Source organism: Crassostrea angulata, chromosome 4 (assembly GCF_025612915.1).
Source record: "Crassostrea angulata isolate pt1a10 chromosome 4, ASM2561291v2, whole genome shotgun sequence".
NCBI lineage: Eukaryota > Metazoa > Mollusca > Bivalvia > Ostreida > Ostreidae > Magallana > Magallana angulata.
Genome location: NC_069114.1, coordinates 34167664 through 34195164, shown reverse-complemented (window position 1 = coordinate 34195164; position 27501 = coordinate 34167664). Strand labels below are relative to the sequence as shown.

The 27501-nt window shown below is 33.1% G+C and overlaps 1 protein-coding gene across 1 annotated transcript; it reads left to right on the top strand.

The window, feature by feature from the left end:
• Window positions 1–27501, top strand: LOC128180284 (uncharacterized). Its single transcript, XM_052848260.1, has 17 exons — window positions 1–91; window positions 340–400; window positions 1551–1696; window positions 2234–2337; window positions 2811–3031; window positions 3304–3404; window positions 10285–10381; window positions 11397–11479; window positions 18031–18195; window positions 18521–18589; window positions 20571–20682; window positions 21216–21332; window positions 21744–21895; window positions 23795–23877; window positions 24522–24660; window positions 24854–25021; window positions 27100–27501. Exons 2-17 carry the CDS (start codon window positions 355–357, stop codon window positions 27280–27282), a joined length of 1986 nt encoding a protein of 661 aa, XP_052704220.1. The 5' UTR covers window positions 1–91; window positions 340–354; the 3' UTR covers window positions 27283–27501.

The following is a 27501-nucleotide window of genomic DNA, read 5'->3' as shown; positions in this document are numbered from 1 at the left end:
AACCTTTCATATGTTGTTTGCAAAGTTCGCGCTTGCGCAGACTATATTTACGTTGAATATTCGGGAAAACATCATCTGACATTGACATAAGGTTGGTTTATAATGTCCCTTTGAGTCCTTTTATGTGATTTTGAATGATCAGCAATAATATTTTCGTACATTTTATTGAATAATACTTGTCATATTAATTTTCTCTTAGCATGTCATTGTCAAGAAACTGAATGCGAATTATTTTAAAAATTGCTGCATTTTAATAATGTACATAATCAGTTCATGTTTTATCTGTTTATGATCGTATTGTATATACATTGGTTAATATGGAGTTTATCATCATTACAGCTGTAGAACGTATATATGGCATCACTGGAGATTGCCAAAGCAGGCTGGTTATGGAGACAAAGTACGTAAATTGAATTCTAAAGACTAGCTGTGTCAGTTAATTATAACAGCTGCATAATACACATGTAATGGGATAAGAGAAATAATGACGGACCAGACCAGGAATCGAAACTGAGCCCCCTGAATCTCTAGTCAGGTGCTCTACCAACTGAGCTATGAGGTGCTGGTATTTGAACCGATCTGAATGTCACATTCCTCCCATCTCGAAGATCACGTCCCCAGGCTCTTCCCCTGACAGTTCATTTTTTTCAGTTCCAGGGGTTGGTAATGACACCAAATGTAATGGGGATGGGAGAAATAATGATGGACCAGACTGGTAATCAATCCAGCTAGGCCTCTTGAATCTCTAGTCAGGTGATCAACCAACTGAGCTGTCTAAATTGAGTTAATTGTTATTTGAACCGGTTTGACTGTCACATTGCTCCCCCTGAAATGATCTCCCCCCTAAAAGATCACCCCCGTCTTCTCTTGGCAGGAGTTAACCTGTCAGTTCCAAGGGTTGGTCATGTCACCAAATGTAATGGGATGGGAGAAATAATGACCATGAATTGAACCTGGGCCCCCTGATTCTCTAATCAGGTGCTCTACCAACTGAGCTATCAGGCACTGGTATTCGAACCGATCTGACTGTCACACATATTATGCATTTTAAAACAGAAAAAAAAATATTGTGAATCCATTCTTTGAACTATTCTATTTAAAAATAATACTGGGACCATGCTGTACCCAGATCTGTGCAAAAAATTACATAACTTTAGGTTATGGACTCCAATATACTGTGGAATCATCAAAATTCCTGGGGGACAATTTTCAATGACTGCTTAAATTTTATATGTGCTTGGGGAGGTAATTTTGTGTATTTTCTTATATGGTACCCTCAAAAGAAATATGACTTTAAAACTCTAATTTGTTAATTCGTGGAGGGTGTTAATTCATAGTTGAGAGGTACCCACGAATTCCACGAAAATTGAGCCACCACGAAATCTTATGATTCCACAGTAATTGAACTTAAAGTCCCACATTCAGGCAAGTCAATTCATATGTATGGTAGGTGCATGTCTTATTACTGGTAGTTACCCAGTGCATCCTTGAATTCCAAAAAATGATGAAATTGTAATCCTGTATCATCAGTAGATTTTCATTTTAATTAGGTTCAATTTTGAAGAGATGGAAGAAAGAATGGTTTGTGCTCTACCAGAATGGAGACTTGAGATATTTTGAGAACCCAGACAGCCATGAGCCTGAAGCCCGCATTGTTGTCCCTGCTGTCTGTAAATACATTACAACTGGAACATCGGTAAGTTGTTTTTTTTGTTTTCAGGCACGTAGCATCAGGGGGGGCCATTTAATTTCATATTTCATAAAATTTACATATAAGAAATTGAATTATTATGGAGTTGGCCCCCACTTTGTTGGAGGATGTTAAGAATTGATATGAAAATAAGGTAATTAGGATTGAAATTGAAGTTATATACTATGCCCCCCCCCCCCCCCCCCCCCCCCCCCGGATTAGGATTTTGAAGATTTTTGGAAAGTCCTATTTCCCTTTTTTTTTTTTTTTTTTTTTTTTTTGGCTTGTCAAGATTTTTTGGATGAGTCTGACCCCCCCACTTTCAAAAACGATGCTACGTGCCTGGTTTTAATATTGTAACAGATATTTCTTGTTGATATCAGAGCAATAATGGCATATGATGTGATTACGGACTTTAATACAATATGTGTAAATAAAAATATGGAATATTATTATACCACTAGCTTTAGAGGGTCTCATAGTGGTATTGTTTTGGTATATATTGCCATCTTTTTACCTGTTTTATTTTTGTTAATTAAACAGGTGGATGCTACTCCTCCAGATGGTAAATCAAAAGATTGTTTACTGTGTCTGGTGATCAAGGATGGGGAATTGAAACTGTGTGCTGAAGATGCTGATGACATGAGGTATAATATTAGTTGCAGTCTTTAGCTCCTGGTCTGAAAAAATTTGGATGGACGACCTGGGAGCTACAGTGCCTCCCATAGTAAAAAAACCCTGCAAATATGGCGCACAAAAAATTGCGCTAGTTTTGGACTGTTATTTCTGAACACATTCAGTACAAATATTTGATTCCAAAAAAATTCCTTGGACATTTTACTACAGATATTATCAGGTAGCTTGCCTCTGTTATTCTTTTAAACACCATCATCAGCCCCTAAATTGAAGACATACAGTTTCTTTAGCAGTATTGTTAAAATGGTGACTATCATTTAAGTCAATTTCAATGTGAATTTAACATACTTTATTTTCCGAGGTCAGTTGGCGTGTTTGGGAAAAAGTCTGAAGCAAGTAAAGATAAGATATCGGTTGTTTATTGTCTGAAGAATCTTTTTGAAATTTATTAAATCTAAATTTTGTTTTCTGCTACTTGTACTAGAGCTTGGCAGATAGCATTTGAAGAGGCACGCACCATACTTCCCCCCTCTGGCAACCCCCCTCCATATAATGCAACTGTGATGTACCCCGGGCAGCAAGAGGTGCAACATCACTACCCCATACAAGTGGGGGGCCCATCCAACATTGTTTACACCAGCACCTACCCCAGGGTAGGAGGAGGGTATCCAGGCCAAATTATTGCTTTACCTGATGGGACCCAAGGTAAGTGAAAGTCATTATGGTGAAGAGAATTTTCGACATTCTCCATTGTTATTAAAAATGATTTGATTCTAAATGTAACATTGATTTAATTTGCTAAATGATGCATTTTAAGAGAAATATTTATATAACCTTTATTGTAAACAGTTGTAAACTAAAACATGTGATGATGGAAGGTGTATAAAGTACATGAATTGTGTAACATTTAAATGTGATATCTGTTTTTGGCAGCCAATGCCTTTGAAGTTAAGCATGTATGTTAATGCTTGTTTCAGTGATGCAGCCCAGTAATGTGGTGTACGTTAACGACCCCTACTATCACCGCCGCCGCTACGACTCCTCCGATGTGGCACTTGGGGTGGTGGCTGGTGCAGCGGTAGGATCTCTCATGTGGGGACCAATGTTGTGGTGGTAATCATGCCAGGCTATCTGCACAAGGCATTTCCATAGTAAACTACAACCCCCTTTCCACCTCTTCAAACTTAATAACTATTAGTTTAATTGTGAGATGGCAATTTACAAAACTGCATTAATTGACTCGTTACTTTGTTATTGTAATGTAATATCATATGACCAAAGAATTATTAACACATATATTTTAAGAATTGTAAGTCTTTGGTTGCATATGTTACACAGCTTAACTTGCTTTTAGATATTCACGCAGCAAATAGATATGTAAATATGTGCAATATTTTCCTTTATGGTTTTTAGCTCACTTGAGCTGAATGCTCTAAAGAGCTTTTTCTGATCAGTTGACTGGCTGTCTTTCCTTCTGTATGTAAATATTTAAGATTTTTCAACTTTTAAGTACCAGTAAAGCTGAATCGATTTCTACCAAGCTTGGTACATATTGATTAATTTTTTTTGAGTGTTTGATAATCCAAAAACTTTGAAAAAAAGTGGGCATCTTGAACACCTTTTCAACATTGGATCCCCAGGATGGGGCGCAAAGTTCACACTCAAGAACTATAATGCTCTAATTTGTGATAACACTATACAAATATGTAAATGATAGAGAGCAAAACTTAAGATCTGTTGTAATTATGACCCTTGTTATAAAAAAAAAATGGGCCTCCTGAGTGAGGTAAATAAGGTTCAATTATCAAAGGAATATTTTAGGAAAATCTTATAAAATGATGTTCTCAAGATTTATAATTGAACAATTTGATTTTACTTTTCAAGCATCCTTTTATACATAGTGTAGATGGTAATAGTTTTTTTCAATTTGTTCAGTCCCCAAACTTCTCCCTCTTAAAGTTCAGAAACATTTCAAAAAGGATACAATTTCAATTGCCAAGTGTTAGACAGGTGAGTGATGTGGCCCATTGGCCATTACATGTGCGGTATATTTTTACATTATATTACATTTCTTTAAGGCATAATATTGTATTTTGATTAAGGTGCCTCACTACACCTTGAAATAGTTCCTCAAATCAACAGAAAATTACTTGATTATGATATATAGCATGATGGATAAGAAGTATATGTGTCAAATCGGCAAAATAATGTGCAATTTTAGATAAAAAAGGATATTTTCAAAAATTTCATTCAGTATACATGAACAAAAACCCCAGGTGGAATCGAACTCATGACATGCAGTTCACAAGCCTGATACTTTAACCACTGAGCTATTACGATATACACCGAATCGATTGATACAAACAATTGAACAAAACATTTAAATCGCCATCTTGTGACGAAGTGTCTTAAAAAGTATAAGTCTCGGTGTAGTGAAGTACCTTAACAGCAAAATAATAAGGACATTTTACAAATAAAGTTTACAGCAACCTGTCTCTATGTTGATTTGTGTTAAAGAGTAGTGATTACTTATTTTGGTTTTGTACCTTTATATTGTTATCATTAAATTTATTGGCATTGATTTTCCCTGATGTCAGAGAATAAGCATTCCAATATTGTACCTGGTATTTCAAGATTTTTTGGGTGTGTAACAATTGTGTGTTTTATATTTCTTTTTTCTTATATTTCTTTTTTCTTTGTTTAATATATGATTTTATTGTTGATATACATAGAAGACAGAATTAAGGAAATGTCCAAAGCAGAATACCATCTTATATTATGGTTGCATTGTCACACAGCTGAGTTGTATAATAGGGTTAAATGGCTTTTTTCACTAAATATAATTTTCTCTGTTTATAGATGATTTTTCGGGTCATTCATTTTCCATTTGTATTAGTTTTTTGTACTAACATAGTGAAGGACCAGAGGAGTGCAATTTTTTTTTCAGAAGTAAACAAAATACTGAGTACCTTTTTTCTCTCAAAGCATCTTTTCAAGCTAATTATGAATGTTTACTGTTTTGTTGTGATCTCTTTGCTTAAATGCAGTTGCAATCTCATCATCATATTAATGCTTATGGTTGTTTTAATTAATATCCAATCAGTCTTTGACACAAGTTTCCCTGGTCTGACAGAAAGTCATGTGAGGGTGCAGTTGTTTCATGAAATTATCATAGTTTTCATACCTTCAAAAACTGAAGCATTTTGCTTGTTCCATAGGTGGATTGAAAATTAACGTTTGGCTCGGGGAAAAACCTAAAGAATGATGTTTTTTGTTTTTGTATTTTTTCTTTGTCAGTTTGCTTTGGTGTACAGCAATGTTTGTGCTTTGAGTGTTACCTACTCATAAAATTTCTAGCTTCATGTATATTAACCTGTTTTTGTTAAAATTGATAATAAAGAAATTGCATGTATACAGTCGTTTAATTCTTTTGTACATTTTTTTTTTACGCAGTTGAGAATTTATAAAAATTCATCGAAACCTTTTCACAAATGATTTATACTTGGAAACAAAAAAAGTAATAAATGATAGATGAACTGTAAAAATGCAATTGCAAATTTAACTGATTTTTTTTTATGAACTCTAAACTATATTTCATACTTTTCTTTTCTTTACATTGAAAGTCAAAGTAGAATGAAGTTTCGATGTTCAAAGAATTACTGATATTGAAGGGTAGTTGGATCTGTAGTAAGGGTCAGCACTGTATAAGAAAATACATTTTCAATAGTCATTAAAAATCTTGATTATAAATACAAAGGGTTATTGGAGTCTGGTGTATAGTGTCTTCCATTGGGATAAGTCTGGCCATTCATGTGACCACCATTCTTTCTTGAATATCTATAGGATATAATATATAATTATATATATAAAGTTTCTTTCCCTAGCTTACAATTCACCAAAAGAGTTGTTTGTGGGTAAACAATGTGCCATAAGTAAGATTCCCTTTGTAATAAACTTTGTCTTGAGCTGATTATCTGTCCCTTTGGCCTTTATCTGGCTCGCGTTTCACCCACATGATGTTCATTGGTAGAGGATGAACAGTGACCTTAAATCAAGTTTCCAGGTCAGATGTCAAGGTAAATGGCAAATCTCACTGTAACATTGATTCTCGTTTAGAGCATGTTTTCTGTTACATATACCTACATGTAATTGGCTCATTATTTAACTATTGCAAGCATGCACATAGTGGAGTGCAATTCTGTATATCTTGAACAAAGTTCTCAATTAATAGCAGATCCTTGACTAGGGCTAGCAGATCTAAGAGTAAAATCCTTGTCCATAGCATATTTGCAACTTTTTTCTTAAGTAATATATAGTATCTCATCTTCGGTAGCCAAGGGTGATGATCCACGGTGTTTCTCTATTCAAGAGAATACCGTGGATCGTCACCCTTGGCTATCGAAGATGATAGTATCTGTGTCTAAATAATTTGCATTGACCTTAAACAAAATGTCTATTTAGGTTAGATATGAAGGTATAGCAAATTGCTACGTGGAATGATCTTGTCCAGATCATTATATTTTTATGTTCTTTGGTTCATATCTGAATGCCAAAATAAAGAGGTCTTTTAGTCTCTTAATCTGGTCTGATTTAATGAAAAAATATAACGGCAAATAATTATTATTAGGTCCAGCTTGTTTTGTTTTTGTTTTTGTTGTTGTTGGAATTAAAGTGTACTGAGTCAAAAAAATATGCTGGCCTTCATGGAAATGGCATTAAGTAGGTTAAAATTGCGATTCAAAATGACGGACAACCAAACTTAATAATTTCTCTTTACAGTCTCTTCCTTATTGAAATTTTATAATAAATTGGACCAGCATATAGTATTAATATTGTATCACAGCAAACGTCTAGAAAATTAAGCTGGACTTCCCATAAAAAGGTGTTATAAATTCTGTAAAATCCTTGTTTTAATTACAGCTTTAAGCATATATTCACATGCTGCAATCTTGAACTGAAACTAAGTTCCATGATGAAGGTCAGTTTGATAGGGCATATTAAAAGAAGGACTTGCATGGGTCTTTCTTTCATCCTCTCCATGTATGGTCCTTGCAATGTTAGAATGATGCAATTTACATTGTTTATTGACAAATGATGAATTTTGTACATATTGGTTTTCATCAAATGGAACCCTCCCCCCTTTCCAAATTGCTGGATCCGCCTCTGTAGATGGTTTTGTAAACAGTGGTAAATAATAATTTACATGTAAGTATGTGATACGTTTGTATATAATTATAAGTATGTAGTTGATAAGATTTACCTTTTTAACTTCAATTGTCTCACTTTCCATATCTACATAATTTACATTCAACAAGAGGCCCATAGGCCACATCGCTCACCTAACTGAGCAACAATAGCCTAAATTAAAACAAGCGTTATAGAGCCACATACATACTATCTGGACAATGTATTAAAACAAATTCTTATGTCTTAAAAATTGTACTAATGTTAAATATCTGAAAAAATTATACTTATTTTATTTTCAAAATATACAGTTTGATATAATAGTCTGTCCTCCATTTTATACTTTTTCCTATTTTCATTGTACATGTATATATTGTATATTTATGCTTATTTACTATTTATACATGTATATCTACTACTTATCTATTAATTTATAAAATGTACCTCTGACTTTTGAACTGTATATAATGATTGACCTCATGCACCATTTCATGGTTTGAGCGAATAAACTGAATTGATTGAAATTGAATTGGTTCTTGAGAAGAATTAGAAATGTAAAAAATTTACAGAAAGACAGATGTACGTCGAACAAGCTCTCTTAAGCTTTCAGTTCAGGTGAACTAAAAATGGTGACGGACCGTGATTGTTGTAAAATAACTATAACAGAATCAGGCACATAGCACAGTTTTGAAAGTGTGTGTAGGGGGGGGGGGGTGGGTTGGGGGGGGGGGGGGTGGGTTGGGTGGGTTGGGGTTTTATCCAAATTAAAATCTTGACGTCAAGCTTATAAAAAAATTGAACCCACCCCCATGGCACGCCAAATTCACAAAAAAGAGCTTATCATAGTTTCACATTCGATAAAATAGGTTTACGTTAGGTTGTAAACTAAAGTTTTACGGACAGAAAACTATACTTAACGACGATATATATTCTATATATTTCACATCTGTAAACCATAGAACTATTGCGATCTTCCGCTATGTTTCAAAAGTGTAAAACTATAATTAACACTGAAAAACAACGAATCCAGATTTAATCACGATTGCAAAACGTAGTTTATCTGATAAATATAGTTTCAAGAGTGTGAAACTATGATTAACAAATCTAAACGATAGTTAAGGAATGTTAATTATAGTTTACAGGTGTTTATCTGTATTTATCAGCAAATATAATCATCGTAAAAGTTATTTGGAGACGGATAAACTTCGATTATCATTTGTTAACTATAGTTCACAACTTTTAAATATAGTTTTACAGATGAAAACTAAAGTTAACAAATCGTTAACTTTAGTTTGCGGTTCGAAAACTGTAATGAGTTAAATTACTATGCAGTCGATATATAAACCTAATTTATTAAATGGGCAACTATATGTTTATGTCCATTTTTGTCAGTTTGGCGTGCCATATCCCTCCCCCTAAAAAAAACAAAAGAATAAAAACAAAAAAAACCCAAAAAACAAAACAACAAACAAACCAAAAAGAACGATGAAAACAAAACAAAAAACCCCACAACTTTCCAAAATGAATCATATAAATCCTAATCCGGGGGGGGGGGGGGGTGTAGCGTATCTACTGTAGTGTACCTATAACTTAAGTACTAGCATTGCTAATTTTTTTCATTTCACTTTAGTTTTTGACATGAATATGGTCCCAAAAAAATGCACCCTCTCCTGATGTTACCTGCCTGAGATTTTGGCTGATGTAACCTGGAATTTGGACATTGAACTTTTTCGAGGAACGAGTTATCTAGGAAGTGTCAGCCCGGATGTTTACAATACAGAAAATGTGTCGTGTGCTGTAAAACACTTCGTCAGATAACGTGATAAAAAAAGGATAAAAGATAAGGTCATTTCAATGAAAAATGAAAGTTAAGTTACCAGATTAAGAAATCAAAGCGGTCATATAAGATATCAGGTAAATTCATATATTTTATTTATGTCTCTGATGAGACGAAGGGGTTCAAATTGTGTAGATTTGATGAATAATTTTACATGATCAGCTGATGCAATGAAGTAATTCGATTCATCATGAGCTGTACCAATTCATCTTATATTCTTATTTACATTTTTTATGAACTCATATTATTACATAATAAATACATGTACGTTTTATTTGTAAGTAAACAGGAAATATTTACATTTCCCAGTGTGTTTGAAATAAAACAATTAACAAATCGCAATCATGGTAATGTCAAGTATTAAACTTTATTAAACATTATTATACAGCAACTGACATACTGTGGGACGCAAGCACAGTAATTTGAAAAATTATTTGATTACCTCGTGATATTCGGAGAATTACTCCTTATTAACTAAATGATGAAAGATGTGTTTATTATTTTTAAATCAGTATGTGTAGTTTCTGTAAATTCTATTTACCTTACTGTGCACTGTGCTACTAAGAAATATTTCAAATTGTATGCTGTTGTTATAGATTATAATGTTAGAATATAAAACATATTTTATTTCATTTTGTTATTAATAGTACTTTGTGGGGGGTGGGGGGGGGGTGGGGGAGGCTGTTTATGCATGGATTGTACAATTTTGATTCCCAATCTCCAAAGCAACGAATATCTTGAGAACATTAAGCGTTTGCATGCATGGATATGAATGTTTAAGTGTGAATCTATAGTGAAAAAGGAGGAATAAGCAAATTGAAATGAAAACATATTATATGACTAAACCAGGAATGGTTATCAAATTTGATGCCTTTGGATCTCTAGTCTGTAGTTTGATAGGTGGAATGAGCAAATAATTAACATTGAAACTATGTAGCTAGAAGAGGAATCAAACCTGGGACCCCTGCATCTTCCACTGAGAAACCCAGGCAGATATCAAAGCTGCAACAACTTAACTAACAAATCTTTCAAAAGTTAATTGGGAAAGATATTAAAGATTTTATTACGTAAAGAAATTAATATGCAAAGTATAACTATTCATTATACTTCATATATTCAGGTCAAAGGTGTAATATGTTTTTATTTCATTAAGCAGACAAAATTTTGGAAAATAATACTTAATATAATCTGATTAGATCTGAAATCAATTTCCATTGAATTTTGATGTTTTTATTCTATCAGCTTTAAGAATTGATCATTATATTTGTTGATAGCAATTACCAATTTTATCTTATTGAGATAAAAAGTGAGACCTAGATATACATGGGTTAAAATGTATATAACCTGTGTAACCTAGAAATTTAATATGCGTACATGTACCTTAATTTATGTACTTGTATTAATTTACATGTTCATATACTTTTCAGTTGTACATGTAGTAATGTATCTAAAAACATATGTTGATAAATGCAAAAGTATACACTCTAATAGGATTGATTCAAATTTGTTTTGATCATAAGAATTTATGAGTTTGTTATTTGAACATTTTTATTGTGTTAGATACAAAATGATACATTCTTTGCCAATTTCTTATACAGAACAAGTCTGTGACAACCCGTAAACCACACACCAAATGAGGTTATCACTGGGGGGGGGGGGTTGGTTCTTGTGTTGATCATATAACAACTGATATTGATTTATCCTTTATCATTGCCACTTGAACGATAACTCAACTATTTGCGCTTTAAGTATGTGAACAGCAGTGTCATATTATAATGAATTGCAATTTTGGATGCACATATTGTACTGATTAGAAATATATGAAATATTGTTTACTGTGCATATCAAGTACAAAATATAGATATGCCAGCTAAAAGAAAGAGGAATCAAGGTATCTATAGTTGTAGATTACATTAGTATTTACATATAGTATCCAAACTTGGTAATTTATATGTTTTGATGGACATTTAGAAAGGGCTAATTAACTGTTATGCACAAAAATGAATCAACTGGATGGATAATACTAAATAATTTTTTTGTTCAATTCAGGACACAAGTCTACAAGAAAAATGAGTGCAAGAAAGAGAAACAGGAATGGAGATTTCATTGGAGAAGAGGCTGACCATCAATCTGTGAGTGCACATGATCCGAATAGCAGTGCAAATCAAAGTTATCAGTTTACTGTACCTTTATGAAGCATACATTTTACCTTTTCTCCTACAAAACTGGTGCAATAGCATTTTACGTGTATTGAACATATTAATGCATGGTCCTATATGTGTGTATGTAGATATATTCTGACATAAAATATGAATTAAGGTCTTCCGTTTCCAACGGAAGACCTTTCTATTATTGTGCGGGAAAAATTATTTTTCTTTTTTTTTTTTTTCTTCCTAGACGCGAACTTTGAGGCTTCATATCTTGCTTATTTCTGAACGGTTTTTGCTCAAATTTTCAGGGCTAATGTACTTTACAAAACACTATCTTAAGCAATTCATAAAATTTAGAATTCCCCTTCCGTTAAAGAGTTATTCCCCTTTTAAAATTTTTTAGGGCCTTTTGTTTCCAGACAAAGGCTCTGAGACTATGATAGCAGGGAATGGGAATCCAACGAATTTGAATAACAGAGACATTGTAGTTGTGCACATCTGTTTTTGTTTAAAGATTACGTTTTTTATTTAGGAAAAGGTAGGGGATCAAAAAACAGGATTCAAAAAAGTGCGAAACTTTAGACATATTTTCCTTTATATCTTTTAAACGAAAAATATTTTGTTAAGACATGTAGAATAAAAGTTGTGCAAAATATAGAGGGCTTTCATTTGACACCAATAAAAAAGGGCTGGCCCCTTAAATTAAGGGCCAATGGCCCCTAAAAAATTTTGCTTAATAACTCAAAAACGGTAAGGATTTTGATATGGCTGTCGCTGGAAAAGTTGTTTGTTGGGATCTCATAAAGGTCGTAACAATGTTATTTTGTATGTGATTTGTGTAGTATGAGTGTAAAAAGCTTTACATGTTGACATGTACATGTTTTCATTTGACAAGTTAACGAAAGTCTTTGTGCGTACAACTGGCATAAAGTTGCCGCAGAAAGTATGCTGGTTTATACAGGAGGCATTAATTCATAAGAATTTTTGTTGTTGTTGGAGTATACGCTTTTCCTTTAGGAGTTAAAATTATTGTTGTTAAGTTCTTGTAGTGCACAATCATTAAAAACGGCAATTGTAAAACAAAACATTCTTTTTCTTTTCTAGTAAACCTCAAAATATTGAATTAAAAAACTCTATGCATTACATTTTAGTTATTAACTCCATGCATTTAAAATCTACCTTGAATCAGAGCTGCATGTGTGTGTGTACCATTACGTAAGCTCTCCCTTGCCCGCGGCCGAGAAAATCGGTTACCATGCTCGCGGCTGGACTACCTAGCGGTCAGCGGTTATCTAATACACGAGAGTTGCGTCTCTCACATATGAGTTTATGTAGCCGCGAACTCAAGAATTGTTTTAGTTTTGATTACGCAAAATCTTTTGTGGATTAAACGATTGGATGTCAAGTAAGAAATAGTTCATTTAATTAATAAAAGCAATGTCATTCTCTAAAGCAATAATAGACATAGATCAATTGTGGGGTTTAAGTTTAAAATATATAACTTCTATTTGATAGAGTATGGTCATTATACTGCAAACTTTTCAAATCTTCCTTGGTTCTGAGCTGTGCGATTCTGTGCTTTGTACCTTTACGCAATCTATTCTTCGCCCACGGCCGAGGAGATCAGCCACGGATGCATTACCTAGCGGTAAGCGGTTATTTAATACACAAGATTCGCACACCGCGACTTACACTTACATGCATATGAACGTGTTTGAGTTAATATAGCCGTATATACAAGAACTGTTTTAATTTTATGTTATAAAAGTTTGTCCTACTTGTATATATATTTAATTAAATATTTGAGTGTAAATGAATATTAATGAATGATATTACTCCAAATCGGAAAAATCGTTAGACATAAACTAATGTTTCGTTTGTTTAAGTAAAGTACTTTAAAAACTGTACAATTAATGTTTTAAATCAACACCCCCCCCCCCCTCTCAAATATTAAACCTTTAAATGATGATCATCCCTCGCACATGGCTGAGGAGATCCGGCGCGAGTGGATAAGTGATCCGCCGTCGGTTCGTGTTCTTCTACATGTACCTTATGACGCGTTTATGTTTCATATTTTGCACGGACACAACTATATTTTATTATGTTTTCAACTATTATATTGGTTTAAGATGAAAAGATAAATTTATTTTACTTGTACAGCTGATTAAGCATTGGTGTATACGATAGCGTACAAGGTAGTTTAAAAATCAAATCAAATTATAATCAAAGTTCCATGTTACATGTTTGCGGTAGGTGCTAGCACGATAAAAGAATGTCCTGAGTTGAGACATTCGATGATTATTTAAAAGAATATTCACATGAGTTTTAAACAACTTTAGATTAGATTCTATCGGTCACATATTAATCACTTCTGTAGTTTTTCTACATGTTCGTTTCATTATGGAAGCGAACTCATTGCTGCCCCCCCCCCCCCCGCCCCCTCCTCCTGCCCCGCTGACAGGAGCTCGCGCTGTATTTTTTATTTTTTTTGGCGAAACGATATCAAGATCTGTCGAAAATCATTTTTGGTGGCTTCTTCTTATGTGTAACATTTTGTTTCACTTTCCCAACCGTTTGTTTATTCGGTCAGTCTGTGTTAATTCAATCGCCACGTGCGACCGAGAATCTTGCGAGAAGCTTCAGCGCACACAGCTCAGAACATATATAGCCCCGGGTCATCAATTGTTATGTAATTGAGTAACAGTTGGAATGGTGCTTTTACTACATAAAATATAAATAAAAAATCATCCAGAAAAAATGTTACCGTAACTCAATAGTCAATACCAAAAATAAAAATCCGTATGATTACAAACTGAAATCGGTTTTTCAGTATTCGGCGGGATTTGATTTTTCTTCTAACATTAGTATTTTTATTGGTTTCAGAGAATACGATGTAAAAATACAAACAGGAAATAAATCTGATATTATTTTCATTGATAATGTTGAAAAATATTTAAAATTAAATTAGTCACATTCGTTAGAAAACAATGTTATACAAACATCCGATAATTTTTTTCCTATGTCGTATCATTCGCGTAAATAAATATGTTCTGTACATATCCATGTACCTCAGAAAAAATTCAAATGATTAAACAAAAAAGAAAGTTGTAATTACTATTTCGGATTTTTTTCAAAGTAATTTAAGAACAAGAAATAAAAATGATTTAAATTTTTGACTCAATCTTCGTATATATTACCGGCGCTCCTTACATGTATAACGGCGTACAGTGTATATAGATTATCATGATCTATTTGAATTAAGTTCCATTCGTAAAGATTCCCATAATAATTAATTGCATGACTGTGTACATTGTAGGCAAATCCCTGTGCGTTTATTACGTCTTGTTTTCCGTTAACAGTGGTTTAAGTAATTAAAATAATTACTTGTAAAAATATCTGTAATCGGGATTCCAAAGAACTTACTTCCCGCAATTCATAGAAATGATCAGTATGTTTTCTTTCTATGTTTAAATTTAATTTTGTTCAAATAATTAATAAATTTTCTATCATTTAAATTGTGTGCTTCATCAAATACTGATTCCAATTACCTTGAAGTCATTAATTTTTCCATTGGCTATTGACAAAAAAAGAGACGCTTGACCATCCAATGAAAACAAATACACAGAGTTTGATTGACAGGTTCAGCCAGGTGCAGGTCTCACCCGATGTCCGAGGTTATGTGTGTCGCGAGTGGTCTCAATAAGAGTTATCGATGTAAATAAATTAAAAAAGATAAATGCTTATCAAAACATGCTCGTGTAAGTTAAAGTTGATTAAGGCTTGTTCAAACAGAAATCATATTTTGCTAACTGTATTTAATATTTTTTATGTATAGCGAATTTTAATATTGTACAGTCATTTTACCGGTAACGAATCAGTATGCGGTTTCTCGTGCATGCAACTATTATTATCGGAATTCCAAATGTTTTAATTTTTTGTTTAAATCGCGTTTCCCTTCTAAACTGTATCAAACCCGAAAAAATAAAGGATGAATTACGGAGACAGTAATTTCAACACCCCCTCCAGTTTCCTAGTTTTGAATTCGTTTCCCAGTATCGAATTAAGCGCCCTTTATCACTTCTGACCGAATATTTTGAGGCGAATTAATTTCAAAAATATACTAGAGGTACATGTTAATGGACTTATAAATGAACAAGGAAAAACAATTGTGGGAATATGTCATTTAAACAAATTATATGATCGTTATTTTTATCATACCGTTTTCCGGTCAAATTGAAACTGGACTTGAACAGTTTTCATTTCCGTTACTTTATAATATTGAATTTTCATACAAACACTTTATAGTAGTAATTGATGATAAGTAGTTGCCATTTTCCTTTGTTTTTCCCGTATATCTATCAATTTTTGCAGCCAAATAATACTTCTGTCGCAATGAACCGTAACTAGGAAAACTACACGTGGTTCTATTTGAAGTCGTAATTTCATTCAAAGCTCCATTATTATTTGCTATGATGTATTATCTTTTTAAATAAATTATATTTACTAATTATTCACTAAATAGGGATCAATAACAAACTTATTTTCATAGTTAGGCTTAATTGTTTTCACACTTTCGTTTTTTCTGCTTTGAACATCCGGCAGCCCATATCTGGGGCACATTTTTAATTTGTAAACAATTCGGTAAATAATCGTGCAAATGGCAAACACTGATATAATATTTATTTCTATGTTATAATCACCTAGCTAGAATTTTTTAAAACCTCAACTTTGTCTTCCACCAATAATTTTTCTAAAAATTATTCGATACTGGCAAATATTCGTTACCGGTAAAACTGTACCAGTACTGAAACATCGTATAAAACGTTATATATACATGTACTCTGTAACAAGTCGTCTTTTAATACATATACCTTTCTTTTGTTTGTTAAAAATAAATTCAATTTTGTAAAAAGATAAGTATATCATTTCTTCTAGATTTTTTTTTCATGAAAATACCTACAAGAGAGTTTTGCCAATCACAAACAGTTTAAAGTACATGTAATGTAAAACACGGGCTCCATTTTGAAACAAATTGTCAGAGAGTTCCGAATGAAATCATGGTTCTCGCACGCTTTGCTCGAAACGATTTAAACGCATTGTCCGAAATTCTGCACGCTTTGTCCGAAACGCTAAACGGTTTACACGAAACGCTTCACGATTCACACGAAACGCTAAACGGTTAATACGAAACGTTTTTCGCACGTAAGTCGCACGCTTTTTTTTGTTGTAGTAGTACGTTTCAGGGTCTGTAAATTTTGTCAGCACGCAACAATTCTTAATTGCACATTGTCTTCAAAAATTTACAAATATTTAAATAAAGAAGTTATCTTAGAGAAAAGGTTACGTGTTTTGTAAACGGGTTCGGTTTAAAATAAAAAAAAAAACCACAATTCCTGACATGACACATGAGTACATACTGTTTATTACAATGCTTGCTACCCTCTGAAAATTTAACTCGCCATTAAATATCTCATTTTTTAAATAATGTTTGTTACGATTACATAAACTGTATGCGACAAATAGTTTTCCTAAAACATTTTCTTATTTTCTTTTTCAAAACACGTTTTATATGCAGGCTTTCAATCACAACACGTTTTTATAACAAAAGCAGAACTGAAAGTTTAGTAATTATAATCGTTTGACACCATATCACATATATTTTCAACTCGCAGCAACAACGGAAGACCTACTCGTGGCTTTGCCACGAGCTCTGCTCTAGTTTATCATTTATTTTAATTACTAACAAAAGCTGAAAAATGCAAAAAAAAAGTACTGAGTTTATACATTGTAGATCTATCCATAAATATCAAGTTTTTATTGAAGCCTTTATATGTATCCCAGACAACAGATTTCATTGATTGGGCAATTGTCCACAATTATGGGTATACCCTTAAAACAGCATAGTACACTATAGTATAACGATGTAAACTGATGCCCACAAATAAAGGAAAACCACAATATCAAAATATGTTAGATTATGGTAGGTCATCATCAGAAGATCAATGAATTCAGCAAGAAGATTTTTTAGTCGACACCTTTTTTTTGAATTTATATAAAGAGGCCATTTGTTTGCATTCATAGTTAGGTAAAATAATCAATATTTACTTGTTGGCATGTATGAAATTAAGGAAGCCTAGTTGTGACCACTATTCACTGTTGTAATCACTAGAGTGCTACATATGGGTGGGCTGTCCTCAGGTGTTGGTCAGAGACAAGAACAAAAGATGACAAAGTTTCAATCTTTTAATGAGGATGATTATACACTGTGTTATCAAACTAATCTTTTTTTGTCCCTCGGGGGTATAAATTACATCCTGGTCAAAAATAGATGTAGTTTTTTCATATTGGACATGTGTCACCTATAGCAAAGAATGAAAGTTCAGAGATAAAGTAGTGAATGAACCTTGGTACTGGCTGTTTGTTCGGAGAGTTCAATAGTCGTCGTTTGGACCGTCACTAATAAAACAATCATCTGAATGCTGCAGATCTAAAGTGCAGCAACAATCTTTGACGACTGATACTATCAATATAAGTACTCTGGATTGGGTTGTGGTGGAGCATTTGAAATTTGCACAGACATGAGTAGAAGTGTTGTTGCTGACAGGCTCTGTCCTAGAATAGACAACATGCAGATTGAGAATTCAGTTGATAATAAGGAGAATGTGTTTCAATGCAATGGCAAACTAGGGCATAAAATGGTAAGATATACCCATGGCAAATTCAGTTCCTTACATTGCTTCATGATCACAGCTGATATTATAAATGTAGCCTTTCTCTTAATGTCATTGTGTCTTCGTCTTTGCATAAGCTGGTAATTGTCTATGTTGCACACAGCTTATTTTTTTTTTCATGTATTTTGTACTTTGATGCATTCATCTTTCATTAGAATCTCAACTCGATCAGTCTCTTGGTGCTGTGTGTCTTTACATTGGACAAATTTTTGTTGTAAATTCCCTAGTCATTCGATCATCCATTTGATTTTGAATCATCCAATTTCACTCTGCACATTTTTTGTACTGCAAGAAACCAACCAAGGCTCTTGGTGAGTTTAAGCTCCTGAAACCCTCTGGCCCAGGAAAACGCCATGTCCAGGTAAACGTTAACGAATATGCTAGACTTTTCATGAGTGCTTGCCAATGATTTTCATTCACTCAGTTTCTGGGGAGATCTATCATCTAAGCTATGAGCAGCAAAACTTGGTCAGGACTATGGACAACAATGTAGATGACATGTAACAGGTGTGACATATTGTCTCATTTATAATAATATGTAAAAGTGAGGAGGGGATCTAAAGTCTAAGTAACCTTACTCAAATTCATGAACCAGAGAAATTTAAAAGGAATAAAGCAAAATCAAAGAAAACTAAAAAAGAAATTGATGTGTGAAAATTCAAACATCCAGTAATTGAATAATTGATATTAAAAATTTGGGAAGGGGGATTGTGTGATTATGGCAACGGATTAACACTAGATTTAGACTTTATCATATTTTATTAGATGTACTTAGTTACTAGATAATTTTATATCAATGGAGTAATTGGCCTATAAGTTCTGAAAGTTTTTTGTTCAAACTTCTGGTGTTTGCTGCATGCTTTAATTTGATATCATTTTTCATCCATTCATTTATCTCACACTTAATTTAGTTTAGAGAAATGGAGTTGGTGGGTACAGCATGATGCATGTATTTTAACAATGTAAGCAGTACTTTATTTATGCAGATGTTATTGTCTCCACAATATCCCCATTCCTATTAACTTAACTCTCAAGAGCTCTATGGAAAGACAAGTACCCTATGATGTAAATTGTGTCTCTGTATAGTGTTGAGGAAGGATCTAGACAGAGTGTTCTCTTTAGGGGTTCCTTTCTAAAATTTGGACTTTGCTGTTGATTTTTATTTGCAATTTGATGTTGGGCTCTGCTTATAAATCTGACCTCAAGCAAAACCTGAGCGAACACAGAAAGTGTACATGTGAGATGTTGACATGAAATACCAATGTCACATGTATGACATATTACTCTAGATCTCAAGCAGGCAAAGTCCAATATCATATCAAAGTCCTCAAGATAATTACTGATTTGTATACGTAGAAGTGGCACTGAATGGAAGCTTTATTTGTATTGTGTGACGATGATAATGCACTTACATATGACCTTAATTTGCAGTAGGTGCTAAGTCCACATACCTATGGATGAAATCCTTGTAGGGTATACAAATGTAGGGTCTGGCTGATTTTGAATAATTAACCCAAAGTTTAATGAAACTTTTATTCTGCCTGCATGAACTTAATTATTCTCTTTTGAGAAGTGGACAGGCATAGCCTACATCCACTTCAAAAGAGAATAGAACTTAATATTCTAGAATTATGGTAGATGCTTAGCTCATCTAGTGTACCATGATATCATATTTGATAGGAAATCCCTCTTCTGCTCTATTATTCTAAGGCTTTGGCTACATAATAAACTCTGACTTATTCCACATGCATGAACGAAATGTTTTAGGATTAAACTGATCTTATGTGATTAAATGAGATTCATTTTGTAATCTTAACTATTTTTGGTGAAGAATATTTTATTTGTCTATGTTTAATTTCTTCTGCATTTATATACTGTAATATAATATGTATAACTATGTGCATGGCAATATTTCACATCAGTATTAATGATGGAGAGGGCTTATAGATACATGTATATATGCAATGCCAATTGCTTAGTCCAGTTACATGTATGTTATTTATATTTTATAAAATATGTTCTGATCTGATTTAATTAATTAAGGAATTTTAAAAAAGATTTCTATTTAAGATGTTCAGTCAGCTACATGTAACATTCTAAGGTTCGGATACATCATTATGTTTTAATACATGTATTATGCATACACATTTATCAACAGTTTCAAACTTTATTTTTTCTTTTTTGCAGCCACCAAAACAGTCGTTAATTTTTCAGAAAAATAAAAAATTGATTTCATGTATTTTTTCTACTTATAACAGTAGTAATATACTGTAAATGTACTCAAGGAATTCCTAGATGAGTAAATATGAAATCTAATATTGATATATTGTCTACATTGACAGCTAGCTTTGAGCAAACCTGCCCCTTTTTCGCATGATGAAGAGGCAACTGCAGAAAATGAAAGTGTTGACTACTCCAACAAAATTAGTCTGGAAATGGCCAAAGCGGGTAAAGGTATGTAACTGATGCCTATAAAGTTTCTAAAAAAATTGTACTTGTAATTTTGCGTCTTCTTCATCCCAATGTATAGCCAATCTAAGAGGAACAAGTTTACAAGTCTGCACAGTAAAATCAGATTGTTGATGCAATCTAGAATTATGTGTATATTACTTGTACAGAAATGTATTTCTGGAGAAAAGTAAAATCCACTGAAATTGATGGTTATCAAACATGGGGACAGGAAAAAAGAGATTTCCTGTTGCCAAAGTAGGATGCATAAAAATACTATGAAAAATGCATGTAAAAGTTAAGAGTTAAGAAAATTCTACATTTTATACTGAATTTTTAATCCAGGATAAACTTTTAATACATTTTTATGTATATATAAACACACAACCCTATATTTTGAAACCTACTGTTGGAAATTGGGCTTATGGAGATAAGCGTTAATTCCTAGGCATTTTATTTTATACCATATTGATAGATAGATCGAGTCATCTAATAATCAGACAGAGTAAGGATTTCATGATTTTCCTTATTTCAAATAGCTCCACGACCAGTAAGGGTGTATGCTGATGGTATATATGACATGTTCCACTCGGGGCATGCTAGACAGCTGATGCAGGTCAAACTTGCCATTCCAAACGCATATCTAATTGTTGGAGGTAAGGGGGATAACTTCAGAGGACTTTTATTGAACAAGCAAGCTTCCGAAATTCGATAAAAAGATATCTGACATATTGTTTGTAGCTTAATTTTGCAAGGTAGAAAAGGGTAGAAAACACACAGCATTTTGGAAGGAGACCATATCCCATTTTAAAATCATGCAATATTCATAATGTTATGCATTTAATTCCTTCATATTACATACTGTTTCTCCACTAATCACAATAAATAAACTTTTAAACTTTTTTAAATTCTTGCTTGGAACTGCTTGGCCAATTTTTATGTTGTAACATATGTTTTACTTCAAATGCAATATACATTTTAAATCCTTAGACATCTCAAAAATTTTTCAGTCTGAACAATGAAAGTTGAAGAAGGTTCGACTGTACTATTTATTTTCATCCATACAGTTTGTGACGATGCTCTTACACACAAGATGAAGGGGAGGACAGTAATGAACGAAGCGGAGCGTTACGAGGCTGTAAGACATTGTAGATATGTGGACGAACTACTGACAGGTGCTCCCTGGACGGTCACAGAGGACTTCTTAAAGAAACACAAGGTATCAACCAGCTTCAATTAAATAACATTTCTTATTGTAATTAATTGAAGCCTTGATTTTGTTTTGTTTTGGCAGTGAAAACTATCATCAAATTTACGAGGGCTGGATAGCTGCATCTTCGATAGCCAAGGGTTTTCGGTCCACTTTGCTCCCCATAAACCCTTGGCGGATTTCATTACGAAAACTCGGCGATGTGGTGGCTTTTTTGAAAATAAATATGAATTAAATTATAACTTAGGGAAAGCACAGAATGTTTTATTCATAGTGTTTTGTTAGGACCTGTACCGGGAGTGAAAAAGTTGATGATTTATATGAAAGCTTTCATGCTATAAAACCAGATATCGTTGTCGTGAATATTGCGGACCAAAGAAATTAAATATAAGAGAGCTCATTTACCTTTAAAGGGACTTAGACACGATTTGAGATCAAAAATTTATTTTTATTTTTTATGTTTAAAATAATACTGGTGCATTTTAAATGATTGACCAAAATATTGAAAGTTAAAGTCAAGTTACAAGCGAGATACAGAGGTAAGAATTGATTGTTATGTAAACAAAGCTCGAGTCTTATAGTTGTTTACAAAAAAATGTAATGTAGTATAGAATTGCCATAATTTAGACAAAATGACATGTAAAAAACAATTTAAACTAATTCAATATCTTCATAAATACTATTATCAACAAAAGAAAGTTACATTTGATTGAAACTTACACCAATACAACACATATGTAAAAATGACAATACAGTATTCGAGCTTTGTTTTAAACAAAATTAAGAATTATGAACTCTGTATCTTGCTTATAACTTGATATTTGACTTCCAAATTTTGACATAGCATTATAAACTTCTATATTTAACGATCATTGTGAACATTAAAAATGGATAAAATAAAATTTGAAAATTTTAAGTCAAATCGTGTCTAAGTCCTTTAAAAGCAATAACCATAAGCAGGAACGTATATACTAACGGGATAGGCAACTTCTACATGTACATTTGCCATGTTCACTTCCCATGCTATCACGCGAGTCTTGACAAGTTTGTAGAACTATGTTCAATCCCAGTAAAATATACAGGTTTTTAAAGCAATCTGGTTAGACCATCGATGGGGAGACACTGTACTCAAGAACTTGTGTCTCAACTTGTTAAAAGTACCTAATGTTTTACCAAAGATCAAACGTGTTTTCTTTTAAAGTTTATACACAAATGTATTTACAAGCACTGCGATTGGATCAGATACTCACAGCTGCAGCCAATCATAAAACGGAGCTTGTCAACGAGTTTTCGTTATGAAATCTGCCAAGGGTTTATGGGGAGCAAAGTGGACAGAAAACCCTTGGCTAGCGAAGATGGGATAGCTGTGGTCTTAAATGTTTAGAATAATTAAATGAAGGAAGTTGAATGGTCAACAAATTAAGCATCAGGATGTACCCTAGATAATTTTTGACTAAATCATGTAAATATAAGTTTATGGGGGGAAAAAATTGTATCTTAATTGTTAATGTAGATCTTATTGGTAATTTGTTGACCATCCAGCACCTTTAAACACTGTTAAAACTTTTAAGCATTGACACTAAGATGGATAAAAATTTTGAAAATTTCATTGCGTGTAGTACTGGTAGAGTTTCTTAATAATTTTGACAATGTTTATTGATTAAAATACAACTTCTATTGTTAAATCAAAAGGAGATTGTGAAAAGAGCAGCAGAAATGCCATTAAATGAGTTATTTCCCCCTTATATATCAACATCTATAGGAGTTTATGGCTTAAATATTTAAAAAAAACAACAATCAGGTACTTGTTTATAATTAAAAGAAAACAAAATAAATGATTTATTCCCCCTTTTGTTTAATTGTTTAATTTAAAGTTGTTATGAGTCTTGATAATCTGCTGACTTTCAGATTGACTTTGTGGCACACGATGATCTACCCTATGGAGCAGGAAACACGGAGGACATTTACCAAGGTCTCAAAGACAAGGGCATGTGAGTTTCTCCTACATACATTGCAAACCTATGATGCCCTTTGATGCTCCTATCTATCCTACTTCAGAAGCCTGTTCTAAGCTCTTGAAAAATGCTGATTTAGTCTTTATAATTTAATTGTGGGAATTAACTTGGAAATATGCTGTAAATGTGAAATTTCTGCTTGGAGGTAATTTACACCTAATACACAAATAAAAAGTATTGGGTTTAATATCCATCAGTTAGCTGACTTTCTTGTGGATCAATTGTATGATAACTGTAATTACATGTATATCTATATGATTGTGTAATATGGAGAAATGCTGGGGTAAATTATGAAAATACTTTCAAGGTATATTTAAATTGTTTACATCTTGGATTCTCGTACATGTGTAACTACCAATACAGTAAAAACACGCTTAGAATGTTATAATGAATTGACAATCATAGTGATGTGATTTTCATTTCCTGCGGGTATTAAACATATTGTGAAGTTAACTGATACCGGTATAACGAATTACGTTTATAATGAAGCAAAATTGGCAGTCCTTTTTACTGTACCTAGAAATATCCATGCATGAATTATCTGATCATTATTTGTAAAGAATTTAATAAGAAAAATTGTTAGTGGTTTAGAAATAAAAAGAATATAATTAATTTTATAGGTTCCTGGCGACACAGAGAACTGAAGGTATATCAACAACTGATGTCATTGCCAGAATCATCAAGGACTATGATCTCTATGTTCGCAGAAATCTCAGTCGAGGCTATTCTGCTAAAGATCTCAACGTTAGTTACATGAGGGTGAGTTGCATCATTTTCTACACCAGTCCAGTATAGAAATTCTTTAAGCAAGATTTATTCAGTAGAAAAAGGTGGTGCAGATTACTGGTATGACTTTTTGATGAAACTATAATAAAACTGATCCATACATTTGTAATTTCATTGCTACTCTTTTCTTTTGATATCAAATATTGATATTTTTTGTTGCTTTCAGGAAAAAAGAATACAGTTTGAGACCAACTTGAATTCCATCAAAGACAAAGGGAAGGAACTGATAGACAAAACCAAGGACAAGGGACACGAACTTCTACATCGTTGGGAGGAGAAATCCAAAGACTTTATAGGAAACTTCTTGGAAATGTTCGGCAGGGATGGAAGACTGGTAGGTGATTTAAAAAAAATTAATTATCTGTATTTGTGATTCTGTCTATAATGATTTCAAATGTGGGTGGTAGACGTCGTATTTCAAAGCCAAATTTCTCCTTGACTTCAGATGTACACTTATAAAGAGTGGCACTAGGAAACTGCAGACAAGCAAGGTTAGGGAGATGCTTGATTTATACCAATAAGTATTTGATTTGAGATCATTGTTTCGCTCAGCTACTATCATACTCCAACATTTGCACTTATCTTTTTTTCTTAAAAAAACTTATTAAGATCAGATCGTTTGATCATAAATGTAGATTGCTTCACAAAGATATAAAAAAAAAAAAAACTAATGGAAGGCCATTTCCTGGTGGCCTATCGAATAAAGTGTGATGATGTCAGGTATATAGGAATGATTAGTAACCAGTCTAATTGGTCTGGGCCATTTGACATTGTGGAACATTTCTGATGTCGGAGCACGATACACAGGGTTGAGTCACCTGTCAGGCACGTAGCATCGTTTTGAAAGTTGGGGGGCCAGACTCATCCAAAAAATCTTGACAAGCCAAAAAATAAAAGGAAAACATCACCGTTCATTTCTTTATTTTCAATGTCATTTTTTACATGGTCCCAAAGAAGTGGGGGGAATAACTCCTTCATAATTCTATTTTTTATATGTAAATTTTAGAAAAATCATTGCTGTGACAAAAAGTAGGGGCCAGGGCCCCCGATGCTACGTCCCTGCCTGTACCAGAGGATTGCTCTTCCTTGCCATTTAATTTGGATAAAGGACTATATATGATATGGGCCTAAAATGGCCCCCTAAAATGAACATCATCATTTTACTGTAATTCTTTGTTTTCTTTGTACAGATATATGTGATGTTTTTACACAATGTTCATTTTGATTCAAGTGCCAACAATTTAGAAATATGACATCGTAAAGGCAACTTTTTCCTCTATTTTTGCATTTTGAGCATAAAACAGCTTGTTTTCAAGCAGTTTTTCTTTCAGATAACATAGCTAGAGCGCATGCTTGAACAAACAAAATATTTTAATCAGAGATGTATCTAGCCAAGGCTAATACGTGACAAAAAAATTTTCCTTGTTCAAGCATGCACTCCATATTTCCCATTCATAAAAAGATAAGAAAAATGTCAATTTTTCACTGATTTTAATTGAATTATAAAAATGGTATCAATTCTGACGTCACATACTGCCAGTGATTGCAAATAAATCAAATAAATGGGTGAAAAATAAATTTTACATCAACTCTTCTGAAATATAACATAATATTTTATTGTACCAGAAACACTTTCAAAAATGGCTATTTATGGAGGCCAGATTTGACTCATATCATATATAGTTCTTTGAAATCAGTGATCTTGTTACATTAATTAACTTCTTTTGGAACTGAAAAAAAAAGTTATGAAAAAAGGGAAATAACTGTTGAGAACGTATATTAAAAGAGGATTTACAGTTGAATAAAATTACAGTGTGCACACTTTTAAGGATTTGCTTATTGTTATTAATACCGTAAACAAGGTTGCATAGCAAAGTCAGAGACAGCAAGGAAGGGGCAGATCTCTCCCTTTTCAGATTGTTATTTTCATAGTGATAACTGCAGGTTTGACCATTTGTAAAGCCAGGAAATTATACTATTTAGTAACAATTAAAATATATCAAATATATATCTGACTGTCACAAAATTGCCAGTGACCATCTGGTTGGGTGTCTAAATGATCATTATGATATGAACTTTAATTGGTTTTTCTTGTGAGCCTTAGGATGTAAAGATATTCATATTCTTGACTGGATGACACTCTCAATGTCATGGACACAATTTAATAATTTGACTATACACTGATAGTAATATTCATTTAATATACTGTAAACACACACATATATGGAATCATTTTGCAAATTAATTACATGTACTAAAAAATACAATTTAATCAAAATTAGATCCCTCCAGTAGTAGATCACAATGTGTAGCATTCCGCTTGAGAGGATCAAGTGATCTAAATTTAATTAGATTGAAAAGATGAAGAATTGAATCTTGATATAAATGTAGTTTGTTCTTCTCATTTTGTAGTCAACGTGGATCAGGGCCATTTCTCCACCAGCCAGCCCTACCCCAGGGGAAGGGTCCCACAGTGAAGAAGATGAAGATGAAGAAGAATTGGAGCAGATATTTGACCACTCCAAAAAACCATCATTCACAGCTGGCCCTCCTCCCAAGAAAGGCCGCAAATCTCCCTCAGAGGACTCCTCATAACTGCTGCTTCATTTTATTTCCATTTGATTTATAGATACTTGTATATGATGGCATATCTGAGACTGAGTTGGAGCTGTTATTTAAGTTGTGATGTCTGTACCAGTCATTATTTGTGGGCTGTTGTTGATTGTTTTGCAGTCTTTTATATACCATAGAATTTTGTCTTCAAACATTCTTGTCATAGTTTTCATATAGTTCATACATGTATTTTATGTATTT